Source organism: Ictalurus furcatus, chromosome 12 (genome assembly GCF_023375685.1).
Source record: "Ictalurus furcatus strain D&B chromosome 12, Billie_1.0, whole genome shotgun sequence".
Taxonomy (NCBI): Eukaryota; Metazoa; Chordata; class Actinopteri; order Siluriformes; family Ictaluridae; genus Ictalurus; species Ictalurus furcatus.
Genome location: NC_071266.1, coordinates 23,077,147 through 23,099,158, shown reverse-complemented (window position 1 = coordinate 23,099,158; position 22,012 = coordinate 23,077,147). Strand labels below are relative to the sequence as shown.

General features: G+C 41.5%; 1 protein-coding gene across 1 annotated transcript; it reads right to left on the bottom strand.

The window, feature by feature from the left end:
* Positions 1–528: 528 nt before the first annotated feature.
* Positions 529–21,331, bottom strand: sacm1la (SAC1 like phosphatidylinositide phosphatase a). Its single transcript, XM_053638164.1, has 20 exons — positions 21,175–21,331; positions 18,801–18,898; positions 18,013–18,087; positions 16,235–16,362; positions 15,511–15,660; positions 13,145–13,204; positions 11,944–11,977; positions 11,760–11,861; positions 11,587–11,672; positions 9,955–10,041; positions 7,877–7,945; positions 7,684–7,763; positions 7,495–7,593; positions 7,255–7,393; positions 5,718–5,787; positions 5,528–5,600; positions 4,051–4,144; positions 3,846–3,938; positions 3,604–3,661; positions 529–3,461 (listed from the first exon to the last, which is right to left on the bottom strand). Exons 1-20 carry the CDS (start codon positions 21,201–21,203, stop codon positions 3,325–3,327), a joined length of 1,761 nt encoding a protein of 586 aa, XP_053494139.1. The 5' UTR covers positions 21,204–21,331; the 3' UTR covers positions 529–3,324.
* Between the last annotated feature and the right edge of the window lie 681 nt (positions 21,332–22,012).

Sequence of the window (22,012 nt, the reverse complement as noted above, 5' to 3'; positions counted from 1 at the left end):
ACCAACTCAAGGTTACAGTAGGTACAGGCCACATAACTGGCTGACTGGATAACGGTATGAACGGGCAGGTGTGCAGATATTCCTAATAAAGTGCTTCAAAAGACCACGCCTGACTCTGCACACGTGTTTTAAGCCAGCGATTCATTCTGAAGACCTGGTAATTCGAGAAAATGTATCTGTGTATCACGACATCGACACGGAGCTCCGCACTCCAGCTTGCACACACAGTAATCAGACATTTTATTACAAAGAGGTGAGAACTGAGGCGTACGTGACCTCTCGGAATGAATCGAGAGTCCATTTTCAGAACAGCGAGAAGTCCAAAAAAAAAATAAAAAAAAAATACATCGACCATATTATACTAAACTCCAGAACCGTTACAGTGGGAATGCCGTATTCTAGCTGCGGGTCAGAGGTGACACTAACAGAGGAGTCCACCATAACAGTGTGTGTGTGATCCATTCTATGCAATTCATTCCTAATTCAATAATTGTAAACCATACAAGTACAGTACATAATTACAACGTCCAATTTATAAGTGGTGCGTTTATTATACCAATGTACAATTTACAAATTACAGATCAAACCAAAACAACCAGGATGTCTCAAGGTGTTGTGCTCAAACGTGTAACTGTCGGCATTTCTAGCAGAGAATATATAGGCGTGACGTGTTCAAATGCATTTACCGAAACTAAAATCGAACTAGAACTGCGTGTGCGCGCGTCAGGGAGTCTGAGCTGATTTCATTAATTACACCAAGTCAAATTGGATCCTCCTAGATAAGCTAGACTTCACAGAAATACATTCATTTTCAGTGCCCTTAAAGAGAACAAAATTATTCAAGACAAGATGGAAATTTTTTCCCACGTCGTTAAATAAGCAGCGTGATAAAGAACAAAAGAAATGCAATCCTGTAACGTGATAAAAAATGACACCATCACCGTCGGTCACTGCCGATAAATCGAAGGAGGACGCTGCAGCCGTTAGCAGGGAATGTGCGTCGTGAATCTATTAGTGTCGTGTTCTGCTGAACGGAAAATCATCAGTAAAGTGCTGAGAAAACTAACTAACTAACTAACTAACTAACTCACTCAACTAAACTAGTGTCTGCGTAAAGGCTCTGCCTTTTGTCTCGTAGCTTATGCCATGCACGAAAAGGCAAAACTATAAACACAGCACTGAAGAAGACCTTAATGACGCGAGTAGAGAAAAAGCGAAGAGGTAAACGAGGAAAGGTGTGTAAATGATGAGGAGTGTTACACAGTATTATACATCATTAGATAGAAATTTGCCCGGTTGTACACTCCCAGCAAAAAAAAAAAAAAAAAATTAAAGGGTACTAAAGTGTACCTTTCCTTGCTGCTGTGGTAATGCCAAGCGTATTCCAATGAATGCCCTTTGTACCTTTAATATGGATTTCTATTACCTAGAACGTTGTATATACACATACACACTATATCCAGGTGAAATATACACAGTAAAAAGGTCCAAAAGATAAAAGGGTACCACCGCAGCATCAAGGAAAGGTACACTTCAGCACCCTTTCTTTTTTCTTTCTTTCTAAGAGTATTTAGAGACATGGAGTTGGCTATACACTTCAGAATGAAAGGTACTAAACTGTTCATTTTGCGAGCTTCTAGAGCGGTAAGGACCGATTAATGATTAACACCACGTACACTTTATTAGGAACACTTATCCCTGCTCATTCATGCAAATATCCAAATCAGCCAATCATGACGCAGCAGCACCGTATACCCCGCCCCCACCCAAAAAAAAACACCTTCGGTTAATGTTCATATTAAATATCAGAATAACTGTGTTGGCGCAAGACGGTACACTCCTGCACACAGCAGACTCTAGAGTTTATATAGAGTGGTACGGAAAACAACAACAACAACAACAACAACAACAAAATCCAGTGAGTGGCATTTCTGCAGGTGGAAACATCTTGTTGATGAGAGAGGGTCAGAAGACTGAGCTGAGAGGAAGGCTACAGTAACTCAAATAACCACTCTTTAAACACAAATAAACCCTATTTACTCTTCGGTGAGCAGGAAAGCATCTCAAACGTGCCGAACCTGCCAAACGTGGGCTACAACGGCAGAAAACCATATCGAGTTCCGCTCCTGTCAGCAAACAACAGGAATCTGAGACTACGTCGGGCGTAAACGTACACGCGAAGAATGTAAAAACATCACCGGGTCGCTTCTCAACCCCCAAACCCCTCCCCCACCGGTCTTCACCTTCTACATCATTGGGCTGATTGAATAACTGCATGAATGAGCACGGGGTACAGACGTTCTTAATAAAAGTGGCCGCGTGACGTGTTACTCCGACGACGAGGAGACGTGAAGTTTGGTACCTTTGTTTCCGAGAGTGTACGCACTCTATAGAGCAATCCATGACTGCACAGTGCGTCTTGTTGGAATCGATCTTGGTAGACAACATTCCACGTCTAGGCAGCAGAACGCCAACCGAAAGAACTTTGGTACAGTAACAACGATATTGCTCGGTAAATCTGTGAAACATAACAAACGGTCCACTGAAGAGCTCGTGCTGTGTAAAACGTCCGAGTCCACTGCGGTCTTACGGAACTGTACTTGATATCAAAATGATACAGACTTCGTTGAAACGTTTTGAATGATTCTTTGATATACAGGCCGTCCACCATCAGTCCACCATCATAGGGTTAATGCACGTTTTTATACGTTCAGACACAGACCGTGAGGTATCCAAATACGTCAACACGTAGGAATTCGTTCATTGAGAAAATGGTGGACATCGAGCTTATGTTCTGGCGTTTTTTTTTTTTTTATTCCTGCGATGGTGCTGGACTTGAGGGACACCCTGTATATTACTGAAAACCGAGGCTTTTATTTAAAAAAAAAAAAACGTTTAAGGAATTATATCCTGTTTAAGGAATTACCACATACAATTTGGTTCATTTTTCTAAATTCCCTTCATATTTGATTAGCTTCAGTACTATCACAGAGACTCCAAACCCAATTATTAAACGATTCCAAGTCAAAATTTGAAGAATTTCTTTCTTTCTTTCTTTTTTTTGTTGACAAACTGCTATTAAATTTTTCCCGACTGACTTGAATGGACTCGGATTATTTTGGACCTTTAATGCCACTGCGACTGAAGCGTCGAGTGCCAATATCATTGGACCCTATGTCAAGTGGTTCATCGAGGTTACTTCCTGTAATAAAAGAGACAGACTGCAGATACAGGACAACAGGCAGGTCAGTACACACTCCAGAAAGATGAGAAGGAAGAAGAAGAAGAAGAAGGAGAGAAAGAAAAAGGAGTGCAGGTCTACTTTCAGTCCATCTTCTCTTTCTGGACCAGCTTGGGTGCATCGACAAATTCCTTCCCGTTAAAGAGGATGACAGCAGCCGTGAGAGCGCTGGCTATGCCCCAGAACACGATGTACGCTAGCGTCTCGGTCCACGTGTCGCCTGAGAGCGAGAGAGAGAGAGGTGTGTTAACGTCAGACAACCTTCACGTTTACAAACTTACTTCGGATCGCTCATTCTCACGCGTCCTCGGTTGTTAATTTAAATACGTTAGAATTTTATGGACTGTTTTTTTTTTTCTTACCAGCCATAAGCAGGCACAGGATGCACATGGAGAAGGCCACCAGCATGATGATGGGTAACTAAAGGAGCAAGAAGAACAAGCACTCAGTCGTAATCACATCCTTAACGCACAGCCTATGATTTACACAATTACAGAACGCTTGGGTAAGTAAACAAGTGCTACAGCGGTTTCCGTGGAAACGCAAAATTCTCTAGTTTTTGCATAATTTCAGTTGAACTTGGGGAGGGAAAAAAAATAATGACCGTGAGGAATTTCCAGTCTTTCTGCACTTGAAGTGGTGTCAGGCTCTCCGATTCATCCACAGAGTAGTTGCCAAGGAAGAGGTCGATGGAGTCCTAACATGGAGTCCAAACACAGTCACGGACTTAACATCACGCAGACGGACGATTCCTCATCGTCGTTAATAACACAACACCGAACCGAAAGACAAAAATCGGTCGCGCTTACTTGTCGGAAGCCGTCTGAGAAGTTGTTTTTGTAATATCGGATCATGGAATTCCAGCCGTCCATTAGCAAACCCCAGTGAGTCCTCTTCCCAGTCCTGAGCCAAGAAAGAGTCAGCGTTAATAAACAGAAGCACTTGGACATTCATTTTTAAGCTTATACTGCAGCGCTGTTGCATCGCCGTATCTGATTGGTCTGATTAGATTATGATTATAAAAGAATTCACAGCGAGTTCACAGGGATTTGTATAGCTGACGTTCTACAGTTGAGGTCATAAGTTTACGTACGCCTTGCCGAATCTGCAAAAATGTTAATAATAAAACAAAACAAGACTGGTCATTAAAATTGTATTTAGTTTTTTTATTTATTCCTGCCCTGAATAATCTATTTCACATAACAGATGTTTACATCTTGTCCACCAGACACAATAATTAATGAATTTACACAAATGAACCAGTTCAAACGTTTACACACGCTTGATTATTAATCCTGCGTGTCGTTACCTGGATGATCAGAGACTGTGTTTATGTTTTGTGAGAGTTCTTCATGAGTCCCTTGTTTGTCCTGAGCAGTTAAACCACCCACTGTTCTTCAGAAAAATCCTCCAGGTCCTGCACATTCTTTACTTTTCCAGCATCTTCTGCATATTTAACTCCTTTCCAACAGCGACTATATGATGTCGAGATCCGTCTTTTCACACTGAGGACGACTGAGGGACTCGTACACGACTATCACAAAAGGTGCACACGTTCACCGATGCTCAAGAAGGCAACACGATACATTAAGATCCAAGGGGGTGTAAACTTTTGATCAGGATGATCTGTATAAATCGTTATTATTTTGTTTAAATATCTTATTTTGTTATTGTTAGTATTCTTCTTCTCCTTATCTCCCTAAAGTGCCCAATAACTCAAGGTCTGAATGGTAAAAAGTTTAGAAATTTGGCACATTGATACTACAGGCTATGAGCCCGTAGGTGGCGCTACAGGCCACACCCAAATCTACATGATTTTCCCTCCGCCCAATAAGTCCAAAAGTCTGAAAATTGGTATACATGCCTTATTTCTCACGGGGAACAAAAGCTATTGGGACCCATAAAGTCCGCCATGATGGATTTTCCAGTACATTGGAAATTTGTCCAAAACTACAAAAATCTTCTGAACCGTAGGTCCGATCGGCATGAACTCTGGTACATATATGTGCGATACATGTCTTTCTATAAGGTGATGAGCAATAAGGAATCAAATAAAAATTGGCCAAACTATTTACATATTGGTGAACTGACAAGCTGTTGCACGCATTTCTTGTGTCCATAAATCAATGGAACGTTAACCTATGGTCTTGATCTGTGCCACACACAAAGAGCTCACATTAAATCTTAGCAACAGTACCTCCACATCAAAACCACCTTGTTATTGCCTATTTTCTTAGAACAGTGCAACCCCGAGTGGTTTATTCCTTACAGAGCGAATACACATACCTGGTGAAGTCAGTCTTTAGCGCTCCAGTGCCTGCGTACTGCTTAGCACACGCGTTAGCGTTGTCAGCCCAGGCTAAACGAATATAGGAGAAGTGTTATAGAAGACAGCAGGTTATTATTATTATTATTATAAAGAATGTCACTAATTTATGTACAGCATCGTTAGGTTAGGAAAGAGATGTATAAACACCGTTCTTGTAGATCTTCTCAAAATCAGCTTGCTCTTCAATCTTCTGGCCGGCATGAAGGACTCCCATCCTCTAAAACAACATAAATTCATCAGAATCTACAACCAACGAGCATCTAATACAGTGGTTTTCAAAGTGGGGCCACCAGGGGGCGCCTGGGGGGCCTCAACAATTTGGTCGGAGCCACCAAGCTCATCCCTCCAACTAGTGTGTTTTCTCTTTCTCATTTTCTGACAACCACACACACACACACACACACACACACACACACACACACACACACAATCAATTCCTAATGTAATGTAATGTAAAGATGTAATTATTAATTTAAAAAAAAAGGGGGATATATTCAGAAGTCTGTATTTTTAATGTGTTTTAAAGACATCTTGCAAAAAGGGGGGCCTCGGTCAAATTTAATGCCATTTGGGGGGCCTTGCCCTGGAAAAGTTTGGGAACCCCTGATCTAATATATTCATTTAAAAAAAAAAAAAAAAAAAATTGTATATATATATATATATATATATATATATATATATATATATATATATATATATATATATATATATATATTAATGAATATATTAGCAAAATGCTAATATATAATATACAAAGTAAAATGACCAGGATATTCATATTTATATATATATATATATATATATATGAATATCCTGGTCATTTTGCTTTGTTCAAATGGTAATACCTACGCACTCTTAAAGTTGTAACATCTCTTAGCATCAACTTTTCACATTTCATTACGCATTACCACGTTCAATAACTAAAAAAAACAATGGTTGTATTTGTACTATTAACTAATTAACAGCAGAGAGCTGTGGAATTTCAGAATCCCATTGATCAGAATTAAAAGCTCATTCACAGGGACTAATAATAATAATAATAATAATAATAATAATAATAATAAACCGACTTAAAATGTGCCATTATTTAACAAATAAAAAGGGATAATCGTTGATAGTTAAATTGCTGGACACTCGGGAACACGAACATGTGTTAAAGGAGTCTCCAGCATCGGTGCTTTGTGCGCATCGGTGAGTCAGTCATTTTTTCCGACATGGGAACGTCTTCAGGACGGATGGGTTTACGCGTTCCAGTTTCTGAGCTGTGAAGCTGCTTTTCCTTTTTGTCTTATTAACTTCGAGTGATAGTGAGGAAACCAAGGTATAACGGTGCTATAACGAAGGAACTCATTTGTTTAGTGGATGCTGTGCAACATTACTAACTATAACTATGACATTTTATAGTTACAACGTAACTATAAAATGGATCAAAATGGCATGTTGCTCTTTAATAAATATAAAGTTGTGGTATAAGAGGAATAAAACACACACCAGGACATACTGTTATTGGAAAATAAATCGACAAGGTGGCTGAATGGATTCTTTTCCTATAACGGTACATCCAGCTGTGTTTTATTCCCGAATTAATGTATTCTTAACACAATCATAACGCAAACGGTCATCCCTACACTAGAACACACAGTGCATAGTATCCCTGCACTATAGAACGTGCCACTTCTCTCACCTGGAGCTGGCTCTGCAGAGAACGCCTGGCCAAAAGACTCTGAATCACATTGGTACGATCCAGGCAGTCCATGCAGTTACTGCGGAACGTCCCGCTCTGCTCCACCACCACCTTCCCGTCCGAGTTCAGCATGAAGTACCTGCAGAGCCGTGGTATCCGTTAAACGAGCTACAACGCCGCTTTGACGCACGGATTCAAAATACTCGTGAGGTGAAGAAAACAGGGAGGGTCGTGACCCACCCGAATTCATCCTGCATCTCAGCCACGGTGTCCACCAAGATCTGCAGGCGATGCCATCTCATCTTACTGCACTCCTTATGGAAATCGAAGGCGATGTACCTGCAGTGAGGAAAGTTATTCAATCCGGAGCGCTCGGACAGTAACCGGGTTAATTACAGATTCAAAACCGCAAGCGAGCTGCGTCCTTACTTGATGATCCCGTTATCCATGTTGTTCGCCAATTTGGCGAACGCCTGCTCGAGAGGCAACTCTGAACCCTTCTGATTGACCTACAGAACAAATTTTTAAAAAAACATTGACATGTCAAACCTTAAAACACCATGCACAGCCATTCAGGGTATATTAAAAATAAATAAATAAATAAATTATTTCAAATATTTACCAAATTCAGAATCACTTGCTTCCCGTAAATGATGACCTGGGAGTCCAAATGCCTCTGGAATCCGTCGAGCTACAGGAAATATTAAAATATTTGTTAAACAGTGTGTCCTAGCAGAGACGAGTTCAGAGGTACGACGTGATTAACGCAGCATCGGGAAGTTTCCATCCAGCAGATGGCGCTGTGGATCTGAGCTACAGATGTTGAGCGTTTTTCTCTTCAACACATCTTTTGAAACGCCCGAGCTCCGTGAAGAGTTTGTGATCCTCGGTTGCAATTTACAATCCGTCTGGATACGAGAAACGGATCATTCGTCGGGAGGAAAATCCCAAACGACGTGGTGTGTGTGACGATGCAGAATTACTACTACCATTTCATTATTTTTCATCCAGTAGGGTTTTATTCCTTTTATACCACAGCAACCGTGCTTTAAAAAAAAATTACAATCTTCTATTTATTAAAGAACATTTTATCCATTTATACTTGGATAATTATTATTATTATTGTATAATTTTAATGTTGTGGAATGTCCATGACACAAATTCGTTCCTGTTATCAATTGTGTTCTAGCAGCTATAAACTACCAAACAAACAAACAAACAAAACCCCACAGCCTGTTCTGACTGTTACACAGCACTGACGCTGGAGACTCCTTCCATAAAATGTTAAATAAACATCTCCAACAAACAACAAAATATATCATTTTAAAGCGCATATTATAAAGCGCACATTGATACATGAATATAAACTAATTATATCGACATGAATATAAACCTGTCACTTATGTTACATGCAGAATGACTGTTTAGGCCATGCTGTCATAGATAATTAATCAACACCGTTTGACCAATCAGATTGAGAGCTGTGGAATAAAGTAGAATATAATATTAAACCATTATGAAGGTGTTTTTATTTTTAAAGCCTGATCCACAAACTAGCACTTTGGTAAAGTAAAGTATAAATAAACATTTTGTAGTTTCAGTCACATCAGTGCTGAAATGAGTAATGTTAATGAGTAATGCTCATGTGTCTTTCGGATGAGACGTTAAACCGGGGTCCTGACTCTCCGTGCTCATTAAAAATCCCAGGACACTTATAGTAAAGAGTCAGGGTGTAACCCCGGGGTCCTGGAGAAATTCCCCCATTGGGCCTTCTCGATCATGTCCCCCATCACTGAATCCATCACTCTCTCCTCTACACTAATATCTGGTGTGTGGTGGGTGTTCTGGTGCACTGTGGCTGCCGCCACATCATCCAGGTGGATGCTACACACTAGTGCTGGCTCAGGAGATTCCTCCCCCACCCCCGTACTATGTAAAGCGCTTTGAGTGACTAAAAAAAGCGCTATATAAATCTAACTGTAAAAAAAAAAAAAATCTAATGTTAGCTCAGAAAAATCCCTCCGCTCCAAATCTGATTACACGAGTGACAGAGATGGACTGTAAGGAGTAGTTTTTGGTTTTATAGATAATTAACGTCAAAGTGTGTAAGGTTTAGAATAGAGCGATGATGAAGACATGCCTGTGATGCTAAATGTGTATATAACGGACACTGGGCCACTGGACATACAGTACTTCTACTTCTCTATAGTCACATATTCATCGTTATTCACTTCCTGCGCACGTGTTAAAAGGAATGAGTGTTAATTAGTCACGTTATTCGGCCCACAGAAATTCCTTTCCAATTTTAATTAAAAAGTCTTTACATTTTTTGAATTAAAACACGCTTAGTCCAGAATTAAAAAATAAACAGATTAAAATGTATAGAGGTCTGTATTTTATATATATATAAAAAGCGCTTTGTTTTAGTACTTTCCTCCCTTTTAAGTTTTTATTTCAGACTGAAGATTGTTTTTTTTTTTTTTTCCCCCTGAATATGACAGAGAGAGAGAGAGAGAGAGAGAGAGAGAGAGAGAGAGAGAGAGAGAGAGAGAGAGAGTGTGTTGGGAAACCCGGATCTACAACACACTGGAACGTGGAAAGAGACGCATGTGGGAAGGTCTCTCTCACTTAAAGCCTGTGTAACAGCATTAAAAAATCAAATAAGATAAATAAATAAATAAAACTCAGAAGAGGCCTCACGTGATTGGTGCTGCTGCTGATCTGTGGCTTGGGCTTGTACTTCAGGTTGGGTCTCTGGGACCAGAAGAAAGGCATGGAGCCTCGAGTCTGTTAGAGGAGACGGGGAAAGAGAGAAAGTGATGTCAAGTAGAACATTTACACACGCACGCAAACACACACACACACACACACACACACTTTTATCCATTCAAACCGTCTGTCTCACTGTCTCTCTCTCGGTTTGTATCTCTCTCTCACTGTCTCTCTCTCTCTCTCTCTCTCACTGTCTCTCTCTCTCTCTCGGTTTGTATCTCTCTCTCACTCTCTCTCTCGGTTTATATCTCTCTCTCACCGTCTCTCTCACTCTCTCTCTCTGTTTGTATCTCTCTCTCACCGTCTCTCTCACTCTCTCTCTCGGTTTGTATCTCTCTCTCACCGTCTCTCTCACTCTCTCTCTCGGTTTGTATCTCTCTCTCACCGTCTCTCTCACTCTCTCTCTCGGTTTGTATCTCTCTCTCACCGTCTCTCTCACTCTCTCTCTCGGTTTGTATCTCTCTCTCACCGTCTCTCTCACTCTCTCTCTCGGTTTATATCTCTCTCTCACCGTCTCTCTCACTCTCTCTCTCGGTTTGTATCTCTCTCTCACTGTCTCTCTCACTCTCTCTCTCGGTTTGTAGCTCTCTCTCACTGTCTCTCTCACTCTCTCTCTCGGTTTGTAGCTCTCTCTCACTGTCTCTCTCACTCTCTCTCTCGGTTTGTATCTCTCTCTCACTGTCTCTCTCACTCTCTCTCTCGGTTTGTATCTCTCTCTCACGGTCTCTCTCTCTCTCGCGGTTTGTATTTCTCTCTCACTGTCTCTCTCTCTCTCGCTCACATTCTCTCACTCTCTCTGTTTGTGTCTGTCCCACTGTCTCTCTCTCTTTCTCTCCCACTGTCTCACCCACTGTCTCTCTCTCATGGTCTGTATCTCTCTCTCTCACTGTTTGTCTCTCCCACGGTCTGTATCTCTCTCTCACTGTCTCTCTCACTCTCTCTCTCCCACCGTGTCTCTCTCGTTCACTGTCTCTCTCACTCTCTCTGTTTGTATCTCTCTCTCTCGCTCAGTCTCTCTGTTTGTATTTCACTCTCTCTCTCACTGTCTCTCTCTCTTGGTCTGTATCTCTCTCTCTCTCTCTCTCACTGTCTTTCCCACTGTCTCTCTCTCTTGGTTTGTATCCCTCTCTCTCTCTCTCTCTCTCTCTCTCTCTACCTCAACAATTAAAATCTGTTTCTTTGGAGCGTTCCCTGCGTACGCTGTTACTATAGAAACAATAAATAAATATATAACTTGTGATTTGTCTTCCAACCTCTGACCACTCAGAACTGATCATTCTACACTTCGCCGTACACAACAAATCCGTGTGGGTGATTAGAGGGGTTCAAGAAGTGCCTTCAAAAAAAAAAATCATTAAGGTTTTCGCTAACACAAATGAACTCATTACAGATTTCGGTCGTTTCCTCCACGTTTGACCAGAGCTGCCTGGATGGCGTCTTGTCTTACTCATCGGGCGCGTTGAATAGCAGCTCCTGAATCATTTCACAGCTCAAACCCCACTAATGCTGCTCTTTTAACGGCTTGCTAATAAACGCTGATTCATACTGGCTTTTAATGACCTGCACAAAGGAGGCTCTGCTGTTATTATACTGCACGATCTGCTCCGTTTCCACAAAGTTAGCAGCGTGTCCTTCCGAGTCGATCCCTGAAAACAGAAAGGGTACGCACTCGTGAAATGTCAGGCTGTACGGATTAACGTGTGCGTGCTGCTGTGTGCCGGGACGCCGCCTACCTCGGACGTAGTAGCGCACACCGGCTCGGAAGCAGCTCCTCCTGGAGATGAGGATCCATTGGAATATCTTGCCATTAATGCAGCACGGCTTCATCACGATAACTGGTGAGCAGAGTTAAGGCTAGACACGACTTACACAAACAGTGGCCTTTATAAGGGTGGCAGGTTTGCCATCGAAGGATACAGCCATGGATGACAGGAAAGGTGAATTTGTGGAGCTAAAAAGTAGAATGCGCAGAAATCAACACAGATCTCAAGTCATTGGGGTTACAAAGGTGATAACCTCGTGTATTATACGTAGGCATGTGCTGACAGAGTCGTGGGTTGTAAAGAATCGTCACTTCAAAGAAGGCTGGCTAAGTAAGGAGCATAAATCCTGCCCTGTTTAGATTGTAGTACACGGATAATATTGTCTTAAATTGAAACGTAGCAATTTTTCCTTCAGGACAGAACTAAAAGCTCTGAACAAAAACGTGCTCTTAAACAAAAACAATCAGTGATGCCAATACTTCTACGGCTACTTTATATCCATCTTTATTTCCTCGGTATCGCGGAATGTCCGTGAAACAATCCAGTTCCTGTTATCTCTTATTTTCTTATAGCAGCTATGAACGGACGCCCTCGTTCTCTTTTCTCTCGCTCACATAAACTACCGAGAAACCCCGAACCTCTCTGTACTGAAACCTTTCCTATGTTTCTCTGAGAAAATGGAAATGTACAGCTTCACCTCTGCCTGTTCCAAAGAGCTGCCACTAGAGATGCTTCTTCCATACACTTTTATATATATATATATATATATATATATATATATATATATATATATATATATATATATATATATATATATATATATATATATATATATATATATATATATATTACACACACACGTTTCCTCCACGTATCTGTTTAGGTAGAGCGTTCACCTTACAAGCCCGTGTTACTATAGAAACGCTAACATTTTAGAACAAGCGCGTTAACAAAAGTGTGATTAAGGTCAGGGCTATATTATTGTAATATTTCGAGGTGCTGGATTTTTGATTTCCATGAGCTGTAAGCCGTAATCATCGCGATTAAAGCAAAGAAAGGCTTGAAATATTTCGCTTTATGTGTAATGAATCTAGACTGTATGACAGTTCCGCTTTTTAAAATTTAATTACGGAAAAAACCCAAACTTTTCCATGGTATTAATTTTTTTTTTTTTTTTTTAGTTGCACCTGTACTTTTCTGAAACTTGGGGGAAAAAAAAAATTTAAATTTCCATACTTAAGTAGAATTTCTAGACCTGTGCAAGGAGCCCGCAGGATATTTCACCCATCCTTCATATCGGCACATGCTTCCTTATCAGGTAAAAGTGAAGTCACTTGTGAGTTGTGAATCAGTACCTCAGGTTGTGCTGCGAAGTCTCTCAACAGGTTTCCATTCCACACAAACCTCTGATCAGCCTGCGAAAAGAACAAACAGAGGAGTGAAGACATTTCCGGGGTATTGTGTGAGAACAGCTGTGAGCATGACTCACTTCAGAGAGATACGGATCAGCCTGGATGTGCGGCGTGCCACTGGTATAACACTCGGGGCCTTAACTGATCGAACACTGAGGGAGTCTCGGAGGGTAGGCGTGATCTCAGTACAGGTAGCAAACGACAGAGATAAAATGAAAGAGGGGAGAAAAAAAAAAAAAGAGCTAGATAGTGGAAGATAGGGTGGAAAAATGAGAGATCGTGATGTAGAAGTGTTAAAAGTTCTATAAGTGTAATAACCTAAACCACCAGATAACCACACACACACACACACACACACACACACACACACGTACAGCTGTATTAGACAAGACACCACTGGATAACCACACACACCTACAGTTGTATTAGACGAAGCAAAGCTATACAATGTGTAAAAAGACTGTGGGGGAGAAGAAGAAGGAGAAGAAGAAGAAGAAGGAGAAGAAGGAGGAATAAAGAAGAAGAAGGAGAAGATGAAGGAGAAGAAGAAGAAGAAGAAGAAGAAGAAGAAGAAATCATCTCCCCCACTTCAGCCCAGGGAGGATGAATTCTAGCACGTGCTTCCTCTGAGACATGTGAAGCCATGCAACCAGACTGTAAAACTGTTTTATTAAAATCGGCCGTTCATGCTGCGTCACACACTCGGAAGAAAGCGCTATCTGCCCTCTTCCTCATACATGCGCTCACAGATGACTGATGACTGGTTGGTGTCCATGTGATTGACAGGGGAGACAGAGTAGTCATCCGTCCCACCCACAGCTAGTTTTGCTCTCTAGGACCCTCGTCTGGCCGTGGTATCGTCTGGGGTTTGAACTCCGGATCTCTTCAGTTAACAGTTACACACAGTACACACGGACTGCATTTCCTGCTTTGACGTGTCCTTAGGCTGCACTGTTAATATCAGAGGTAAATAATACATCGCAGTAAATGTGCAAAATAATCAAAACGCTCATATTACACTATTTACCAATTCTTAAAATGGACTCGTGCAGACGAGCTCAAGTTGTTGATTCTGAAACTGAGAGTGCGTAGCATGGAAGCTCCTTTATAGCTTCACGGCGAATGGAGGATGCCATGCCTACAGCAGCGTCTGCAAGGGTTTTCCGCCATCCTCGTCTGAGTCAGCACGTGCCGCTGCTCTGACTCGAATTTAGCCGAGTGGGAAACCCACGCGAAAACGGGGGAACACATGCGAAACTGCACAGAATCTCCCTTGGTAACCCGAGCTCAGGATCTATCCGGAGACCGTGAAGCTCAGAAGTAAAACCGAGACTAAACCAGCTATACGTTTCCTTGGCGTACGCACATTATTGTGTTTTTAAATAAGCTAAATCTATCCGTGGATAGAACAGATCAGCCGACTATAAGCTTCCGATTAGTAAACATGTCTAGAAATACATTTAAAATCATTAACTTATTTAACATCCTAAATAATGAGAATTATTACAACAATGTGCCTGTATTCAAGATATTGTCAATAATGCTAACCACTAAGCCACCATGAATTACAATAATAAGAATATATTCTTTTATTATAAATATAACTATGTAAAAATATGACAGAAGAGTATAACAAAACATTTACACGGCCCACACTTGCATACCGGAAGAGCAATTAGGGGTCCAAGCACCGAGTGCTCGTAACCTTATTGGAATTGTTTCTTTCTTCTTCTTCTTTGTATTATTGTTATGGACTCTTATATTTTAGGCCTCAATAACACTTTCCTGACATGTTCATATAGTTTAGGTTCATCGTTTTTTCTTTCTCCTCTCCATTTACTTCCGTCACCTTATAAGGCCTTCCCGAAAGTCCACTTCCTGTCAGAAAAATCTCTCTAATGTTAAATCAGCGTTTCCATTTCTATGCTTTTTATACAGGTTTAACAGAGGAGAAAATCCAGATCGACGTGTTTACGAGTAAGAGCGTGTGTGTGTGTGTGTGTTTCGACACCGCTTCTCCTGTGACACTCTTTCAATATGAATGAGACTCACTGTGCAGAGTGATGGAGTGTTTTCAGGTTGTGTCAGAGTTACAGTAATGACAAGACGACTCCGAGACGCTGCTTTGAACCGCTCATCTCTTCATAATTATTATTATTATTATTATTATTATCTATAATGCGGTCGATACTGCAAATCCTGATATTACACTAATGACTGCATTAAACTGTTGAAACTGCTGTCATCTCTGTGTCCCTCTGTCACTGTCTGCATCTGTGTGTGTGTGTGTGTGTGTGTGGGTGGCTCACTCGCTCGAGCAGGCTCATCTCCTGGAATTCGGGGCTGGTGTTGGCGAGGCGCTGCTGCGTGTGCGTCAGGTCGTAGTTGGTGCAGAAGTAGAAGCCGTCCGTGCTCAGGACGTTGTTGAGCATGGACAGGAACGTCTTGTTGTCCTGCGTCTGCGTGGAGGAAGAGACGGGGTTAAACGCTGAAACACTACGAGAATTGCGTCTGGCACCTTTACAAGCGCACAGTTTGAGATGTTCGAGTTATTTAACAAAAAAGATAAAAGCGTCGGTACTTCGAGACCGGCGTGTGACGATTTAAACACCAAGTTATCATTATGCTAAACCGGAGGCTGTATATAAATCCATGACCTTTTAGCTAGTGTAGTCTCGTCGCGCCAGTGCTAAACTAAATTATTAAGCACGTCTTGTTTGACTGAGTACATGTAAGGTTAAAGGGAAGATTTGTGCCAGGTATATGTTTGGATAAAAATAAATAAATAAATAAATAAAAAAGAAATAAATACTGCTTCTTTAAAGCCCGAGTTAGCTCCGATTAATAAATAATGCACCTAGTCGGCACGGCTGTAATGAGATATCGTCATCATCATCACGGGCTCCAAACAGATCCGGATATTTCTCCAGAGACGAGCCACAGTGTAGAACTGATTATGAAGCAGTGAGACACTCAGTCATGTCTGCATGTAAATAATTCAGTAGGAAAGCTTGTGCTTTCAGCGCTGGTCACCTGGGTTTCTGAGAGGTGTAAGATGGTCTTCTTGTACGGTACGAGGTCGAACTCTACGGCCTTCCAGACCGCATGGCCGAACAAGTCGCCTACTTTCTTCTTCCTGGTGATGACGATGAGGTACATCCCTGCAAGCACAAACCCAAAAACAGGTAGGTGATATGATAATTCGCGATAAACGAGGTCACTGAACGCTAATTTGCCGCCGTTTTGGTTTTGCTAATTCCAATCTAGCAGCCAGCTCTTCCCCATCACACAGCAGCTACCAAATCAAGGCGGGTGAAGACTGACACGGGTTTCCTCCGAGACGTGTGAAGCCATCCAGCCGCATCTTTTCAAACCGCATCTTTTCAAACCGCTGCGTCACACTTGGAGGAAAGCGCTATCAGCCCTCTTCCACATACACCACCAGTCAAATGCTTACATACACTCATTCTTTTATTTTTATTATTTGTTTCTCCACATTTTAGAATAATAATAATAATAAACTCATCAAAACTCTGGAGTAACACAAATGGAGCTATGGGAATTATGTCATGATAAAAAAAAAAATAATCCAAAATAATTGAGTATTTTATCATCTTCAAAGTCGACGCCCTTTTCACCTAGAATATTCCAGAAATGTATTCTCGGCGTTTTCTTGAGGAATTTCCCCGAGATGCTTTTTAAACAGTATTAAAGGAGTTCACACCTACGCTGGACTCTTATCGGCTGCTTTTCGGAAATATTTCCCTCCGAGTCGTCCGTTTAAAAAAAAAAAAAAAAAAAAAAAAAAAAAAAAATTCGTTTTCTAATGAAAGAAATGAATACGTCGGCACAATTATATTTTTATCCATGACACCGATTTCACACATTTAATCACACCCCTTCAGATCAAAAGGCTTTTAAGATCACGAGAAACATTTCAGTCGCATGTCCACAAACTTTTGACCGATAGTGTGTATGAGTTTACAGACGCCCACGATTGGCTAATGTCGCTGTGACTGACAGGAGAGAGAGAGCAGCCATCCCTCCGTTCCCGACATCACGACCAACTTTGTCTGATCGCCTGACACTACGGAGACACGACTCTCATTACCTATATTGTAATCAGTTATTGGAGGATGAGAGACCTGTGTGTGTGCGCAAGATTATGTAGTGACTCACCAGTGCGGTTACATCATGAAACAGCAAAAATGGTGTCATTTAGTGTGAAACATTATCATGCTTAGTGTTAGCTTAATGGGTTAATATTATATTATTTTTTCCTGAGAAGAACATCATCGATTCCATATAGCGCTTTTAAAAGGTCTGTGCGTCCTGCTTGTTGGTTCTATGTAGAAGCAGAACCTCTCTAGGCACCCTTAATTAGCTAAAGAACACTTAATAAATACTAATAAGCAAATATAAACGTGAATATTTCAGAGTAGCCCTACGATTTTAGGAAGGAATATTACATCTTCGTAAAAGCCTACCACGGCATGTTCCACTCTCAGAGAGGAAGCAAAGCAGCAAAATCTTACTCTCTACAGAACCCCACAGGGATCCATGTACCTCCTGAACATTTTTCATTTCTTCCTCCTCCTTAACAGAAGGAATCGAGTGTGCGTGACGGTCATTTTAAAAAGCTGTGCATCAGTGACGAGCTTAAAAAACGGTTCTGCACTCATCTGAAGCGCGTCATCGGTTTCACCAAATGACACCGACTGCTTTGATTGGACGGAGCTGAACTCCGGAGAGCGCTAGATCTGCGAGACGCTCCCATTCTCAGGCCATTGTTTATTAAAAGCGGAACCTACCAGCCACGAGGCGAATAGTTCCCATGATGCCGCAGATGGGTCTGGTGACTCCTGATGGTGGGATGTTCATAACACCTTTAAGAAAAAAAAAAGAGAAACACGCGTCAAAACACGTCCGATCCGCGACCTTGCTAGGACATGAACGGATTAAACGTCAAGAAAGGAAATGAAACAGGTGGGGAAGGGGAAGAAAACGTACACACGACACGGTGTACATTTTATCCGGTTATAGTTGCATTTAACGTGAAACGTCATTGCTTACGTTAGAGCTCTGACACCGGAGACTCCTTCCATGAACGAACCAATGAACGAAAGAATTCGAATGAGCGCGTTAACATAACCCTGTGATTTGCCTTGCAGTCGGATCTACCGTCACAGCTGCTGTTACGAAAGATTAATCAACGCCTTCTGACCAATCAGAATGGAGAATTCATCAGCGCTGTGGTGTAATAGAAAACCATTTTAACATACCGTCTATAATGTCCTTCAACAGCTGTGCTTTTATAGATCACACACGTTTACATTGAATTGTACTTTACATAGACCGATAGTGTGTCCCAAATAAATAAATAAATAAATAAATAAATAAATGAATGAATGAATGAATGACAAGGAAAAGCGTTGGAGCGTTTTATTACAAAAACACACCTGCACACTTCTTTTTTTTGTTTCTTTTTTGGGTTTCACTGTACGGCGTATTCCGTGTACACGAATAGATCCGCAAGGTCCTTTTTCGATTCCTCTGTTCCCTCTCTACGCTTCCTGTTTATCTGTCCCGCGGGTCTTACCTGTGAGCGTCATCTCCATGGAAGCCCTGTCGATGACCAGCACGTCGTTAGCGCCATCATCACAGGCCTCGATGTGAAACTTATCAGGGGTCACGTGCCTGTACAAGGAGGAGATGGAAATGGAGAGGGGGAAATATTAGCCTGCATTCCTGTAGTGGACAAATTACTCAGGGTGTTCGAATAAACCCCTAACCTGATAAAACAAAGCATTTCTCGCTCGCGTTAGACGCCGGTTACGTTCGGCGTTTAATTTCCTGCCGTGCAGATCTCATTTCTGTCAGGACGGCTCATTGCAGCTCTTGCAAAACTGTACTTCCTTTCCGTTTTCCTTACATAGCTAGAGATATGGATATGAACAAAGTTTCAGTCTGTGCTCAGAAAGAAACCGCTTGCAGAAATGAACTTCCGCTAATTGTATGTTTTTATGAGGCAGGAAGTGATGCAACCGAAAGCTCTGATTGTTTGGTTTTGATTATTTTGGGTGCTAGTAGCTTCTTGTAGATGATTTTATTTTTAGTGAAAAGTGTTCAGGAACTACTCCTACAAATTCTTACAAATGACAGGCTCGCTGCAGTTGCTGGTGCGGTCTGTAAAGAAGGCTTCCCTGCTCGCTCCTTGCAAAACCGCTGAGCAATACATTTCATGTGCACTTGAAATTTGCTGCTAACCGCAAACAGCAGTGTAAGCATGGAACGTCAGGCCATAAACATAAAAGCAAAAATGTAGACAGTCGTGTTGTGCTTTTCTGTAATACTACCGCTCTGGGCCTGGAGACAACTGTTTCAGGATTGCAAATAAGAACAGGTTTGAAAGAATACACGGTTGCTAACCCACAAATTGCCTTTATCTGGAGTCAAAAATGCACTCGTCAGCTGACCTTGTCACAACGCTGATCTGTTTGTTTCTTTGACTTTTTTTTTTAGCGTACAGAATTATTTTCTTCTTCGGCTGACACAATTTAAGACCCTGATAAGGATAGGATTTGGGACTGTGGATCAATATTGCGTTCCATATCGAGCCTTCAGGAGCCACGTTGGCTTAGTGGTTAGCATATTTGCCTCACAACTAGGGTTTTGGGGTTCGAATCCCGCCTCCGCCCTGCGTGTGTGTGCGGAGTCTGCATCTTCTCACCGCATGTTCTTCAGTGGTTTCCTACCCCAGTCTAAAGACATGCATTTTCAGGCTGACTGACATTTCCAAATTGTCTTGGAACCCTGTCCAGGGTGTCCCCCACAACCCTGTGTAGGATAAGCTGTACGGAAAATGTTTGTAAGATGTAAATGGATAGATAGAGAGCCTTCAAACAACCTAAATGGAAATGATAACTAAAAAGAGGTCTTACTGCCCACAACCACGGCCTGTTATTTAGCAGTAACATTTGTGCGTTTACATTTAACGGGCAGGTGCCGAGTCCTGCTGGAAAAGGAAATCAGCATCTCCATAAAGCTCGTCAGAAGATGGAAGCATGTAGTGATCTAAAATCTCCTGGTAGACGCTGCATCGACTCTCGACTTGAGAAAACACACTGGACCAACACCAGCAGATGACCTGGCAACCCAAATCATCACTGACTGTGGAAACTTCACACTGGACTTCAAGCAGCTTGGATTCTGTTCCTCTGCTCTCTTCCTCCAGACTCTGGAACCTTGATTTCCAAATGAAATGCAGCATTTACATTCATCTTCCCCGTGATTGTGATTGTGTACTGATCCAGACTGACAGATTAAAGCCTCAGGAAACCTTTACAGGTGTTTTGAGTTAATTCGCTGATTAGAGCTCTTCTCAGGTCATCTCTGTATTATAAATTCTTTATTCGAATATTTCGAGATACCGGATTTTTGATTTCCATGAGCTGTAAGCCGTAATCATCGAGATTAAAACAACAACAACAACAACCAAAAAAAAAAAGGCTTGAAATATTTCACTTCATGTGTAATGAATCTAGTAAATAATAAGATATAAAAGTATATTTCAGAAATAAATGAAAAATGTGTAAATAGTTGATTGCTGGATTTTGTAATCCACATTAAAAGCACACCAGTGGATTTCAGCTGAGCTAAGCATTCAGATACTGACTATAGAACAACCAAAAGCCAAGCACACACTCATCAGAGTGTAATGAAGTTGTGGATGAGGTTCACACAGCTGCAAACGCTGAGAATTTGCCTGAAATTAGAGCTGTCATGGGAGCAGCCAGTGACTTTGAATGGCTCAGCAGTAAACCTGAAATACAGCGCCTATTCTAAAGCGGAAAAACACGCCGAAACACTTCCGGTACAGAAAAAAACAGCACCGAACAAGTTAAAAAATAACAACCGCAGACAATTTAGACACATGCTCGGACTTTACAAGTAATAATTACATCGCAACTTACAGGTTAAACCTCTCGTAGGCAGTCGCCATCTTTACTTCCGGGATCACACTGACTTCCCGTGACGTAAGCGCGACGTCACACGAGAAAGCTCTGCCTTGCTTCACTTTCCCTGCCTCTTTTAGAGACGTTCTCTCTCTCTCGCTCTCTCACACACACACACTTTCCCTGCCTGTTTTAGAGATGTTAATGCTCTCTCTCTCTCTCTCTCTCTCTCTCTCTCTCACACACACACTAAACATTTATATGGTTAAATTATAAGACATTAAAAACAGCAAGTATGATTGATATGGCACACAATAACAATGCTATGTTCTTTTATTCATTCATTCATTCATCTCAAATAAAAGAATAAATAAGTTGAGGTCGGGAATACACTTTGGATGGGGTGACAGTCTACACACACACACACACACACACACACACACACACACACACACACACACACACCTAGGGGGTGATTTAGCTTACCCAATCCGTGTACATGTTTTTAGGATGTCGGAGGAAACCGGGGAACCCGGAGGAAACCCACACGGACACAGGAAAACACATGAACATATTCCCTGTTTATAAAGGATTCGAGGATCAAAACAATGTACTAAACGCATTAAAGAACCGATGTTATTGTTGGGAATTTTAATAGGGCATAGTTCATGAATGAGCACAAATCCCCACAGCCACGCTACAAAATCCAGTGGAAAGCCTTCCCAGAAGAGTGGAGGTTATTATAACAGCAAAAGAAGGACTAAAGCTGGAATGGGATGTTCAGCAAGAACATATGGGTGTGATGGTCAGGTGTCCACATACTTTTGGCCATGTAGTGTAATTGTTTAAAGCGGAT